The sequence below is a fragment of the Sciurus vulgaris genome, assembly GCF_902686455.1.
Source record: "Sciurus vulgaris genome assembly, chromosome: 8".
Taxonomy (NCBI): Eukaryota; Metazoa; Chordata; class Mammalia; order Rodentia; family Sciuridae; genus Sciurus; species Sciurus vulgaris.
Window position 1 is genome coordinate 103,286,355 of NC_136468.1, and position 2,897 is coordinate 103,289,251.

General features: G+C 37.9%; 1 protein-coding gene across 2 annotated transcripts; it reads left to right on the top strand.

Annotated features, from left to right (window-relative positions):
• Positions 1-880: 880 nt before the first annotated feature.
• On the top strand, positions 881-2,182 carry LOC306667128 (acidic leucine-rich nuclear phosphoprotein 32 family member E-like). Of its 2 annotated transcripts, XM_079149457.1 has the most exons (2): positions 881-1,264; positions 1,431-1,674. In XM_079149457.1, exons 1-2 carry the CDS (start codon positions 938-940, stop codon positions 1,581-1,583), a joined length of 480 nt encoding a protein of 159 aa, XP_079005583.1. In that variant the 5' UTR covers positions 881-937; the 3' UTR covers positions 1,584-1,674. The 2 variants fall into 2 exon arrangements, with proteins under 2 accessions (XP_079005583.1, XP_079005582.1); XM_079149456.1 differs by having other exon boundaries at positions 884-2,182.
• Positions 2,183-2,897: the final 715 nt, after the last annotated feature.

Below are 2,897 nucleotides of genomic sequence, written 5' to 3' on the forward strand. Positions count from 1 at the left end.
AGGAGTGGGATAGCTGGATCAAATGGTGGTTCCATTCCAAGCTTTCTGAGGAATCTCCATACTGCTTTCCAGATGGGCTACACTAGTTTGCAATCCCACCAGCAATGTATGAGTGTACCTTTCTCCCCACATCCTTGCCAACACCTATTGTTGCTTATGTTCTTGATAATCTCCATTCTAATTGGGGTGAGATGAAATCTTAGGGTAGTTTTGATTTGCATTTCTCTTATTACTAGAGATGTTGAACATTTTTTCATGTATCTGTTGATTGCTTGTACATCTTCTTCTGTGAAGTGTCTGTTCATTTCCTTAGCCCATTTGTTGATTGGATTATTTGTATTCTTGGTGTAGAGTTTTTTGAGTTCTTTATAGATTCTATCTAAATGAAATGAAATGAGCGCTCTATCTAAAGTATGAGTGGCAAAGATATTCTCCCACTCTGTAGGCTCTCTCTTCCCATTGCTGATAGTTTCTTTTGCTGAGAGAAAGCTTTTTAGTTTGAATCTATCCCAGTTGTTGATTCTTGCTTTTATTTCTTGTGCTATGGGAGTCCTGTTAAGGATGTCTGATCCTAAGCCAACAAGTTGAAGGTTTGGACCTACTTTTTCTTCTGTAAGATGCAGGGAGTCTCTGAGCAGCCATTGAAGGGGAAGGAACTGCTGGTTGTGTGTGCGTGTGTGTGTGTGTGTGCGTGTGTGTGCATGGGCTGGTGTGTGGACAAGGAGGTGGGGGCAGCTGAGTTAAGAGTCCCAACTCCTTGGACTCCATTTGCTATTCTTTTCTTTCTCCTCCACATCTATCTGGTGATAGTGGGCGTTTATATTTGCGTTTCTTTTCATTCATTTCCAAATCTTTTAAAATTTTATGATTGGGGGGTAGTGGGAAAAGCAGGAAAGGAGAAAAGAGGAGAGTAGTAGCAGAAGAGCAGGAGGAGGACATGGAGATGAAGAAGAGGATTAACATGGAGTTAAGGAACAGAGCCCCGGAGGAGGTGACAGAGTTAGTTCTTGATAATTGCCTGTGTGTCAATGGGGAAGTTGAAGGCCTGAATGATACTTTTAAAGAACTAGAGTTTCTGAGTATGGCTAATGTGGAATTAAGTTCACTGGCCCAACTTCCCAGTTTAAATAAACTTCGAAAGTTGGAACTTAGTGACAATATAATTTCTGGAGGCTTGGAAGTCCTAGCAGAAAAATGTCCAAATCTTACCTACCTCAATCTGAGTGGAAACAAAATCAAAGATCTCAGTACAGAAGAAGCTCTGCAAAATCTTAAAAATTTGAAAAGTCTTGACTTGTTTAACTGTGAGATCACAAACCTGGAAGATTACAGAGAAAGTATTTTTGAATTGCTGCAACAAATCACATACTTAGATGGATTTGATCAGGAGGATAATGAAGCACCTGACTCTGAAGAGGAGGATGATGAAGATGGAGATGAAGATGATGGAGATGAAGAGGAAGGTGAAGCTGGTCCACCTGAAGGATATGAGGAAGAGGAGGAAGAAGAGGAGGAGGAGGAAGAAGAAGAAGCAGGGTCAGAATTGGGAGAGGGAGAAGAAGAAGTTGGCCTCTCTTACTTGATGAAAGAAGAAATTCAGGATGAAGAAGATGATGATGATTATGTTGAAGAAGGGGAAGAAGAGGAGGAAGAGGAAGAAGAAGGTCTCCGGGGGGAGAAACGAGATGCCAAAGATGATGGAGAGGAAGAAGATGACTAGATCATTCTAAGACCAGATTCCCTAACGTTCCTGGGTGTGCAATAGAGTGATCACATCTTTGTTTTTTCATGTACAATAGCTATCCCTACAGAAGATAATGTGTAACTTTTTATAGGAAAAGTATGGTTTTACTATTTTTGCCTTATCATTCCAATTAAGATATACTAGTCTGTTAATGATCATATTGTATGTAGAGAAAAAATTTCATTGACACTCCTCCCATTGAGACATTCTCTAGCAATTAGATTTAGAATCTTAATTTTTCTAATTCAAGTTCAAGTTCATTGTATTAGTAATTGTTAAGTCTGTAATTAAAACATGATTGCTTTTACACAGGTGAAGTTTGGTGCATTTCATTCATAAGATTTTAAAGTTATTTATAAATTAACTGAAATTACAGTCATCTGTAATATGAAATGATAGTAGTCTCTTGAATAAGTTGATTATTTTTTTAGAGATGATCCAGGGATCTTTAGTTTGAAGGCAATGCCTTTTTTTCTTTTTAATAGCTAAGGGTATTTGGGTGGTCTTCTGTCACATGAATTAAGTTGGAAAGTAGAAGCAGAATAATACAGGTTCTGTTCAGCAATATAGTTTGTGGATTTGGGGGAGGTTCTAGTCAGTAATATAGTTCATGGATTTTGTGGTGATTGATAAGATTTTATTTTTGAAGGAAGGATTGCCTATACTAAATGAGAGTCATGCCGGTGAGCCCTTTCTTCAGGCTGCAGATCATGACATGCCAACAGTTGTTAATTTTGTTTTGTTTTAGGTGTGCATTTTTTTCTCCTCAGCAATTTCCTTATGATCACCTTCCTTTCTTGTTTCACTCACCTCTCTGTATCCCAAAAGAAAGTTGGGAACTTCTGGATACCCAGAAAACCTTTAGTCTTATATCTCAACCCCCTTTTCAGATACATCTGGGTTTTAAGCAAAGTGGAAAAAGCTAAGAATTTTTTGAGATATGAGTATTGTTATTGATACAAATTTTAAGCAGCAAGCTCTGCTTATTGTAAATCTTTCTTGACTGACAACATTTAAGACCGTATAAGTAGGATGAAGAAATAAAAGAAGCAGGGAAAGCTTTTCAAAGCAGCATCCATGTTCCTCAAAAGTCAGAACGATTGTCTGTTGATAATTAATGAGACTTTCAAGTCAAATTTTTAAGATGGCATTC

What these genes read in the sequence shown, in the direction of transcription:
- LOC306667128 (XM_079149456.1), top strand. Translation starts at nt 938, where the DNA reads ATGGAGATGAAGAAGAGGATTAACATGGAGTTAAGGAACAGAGCCCCG.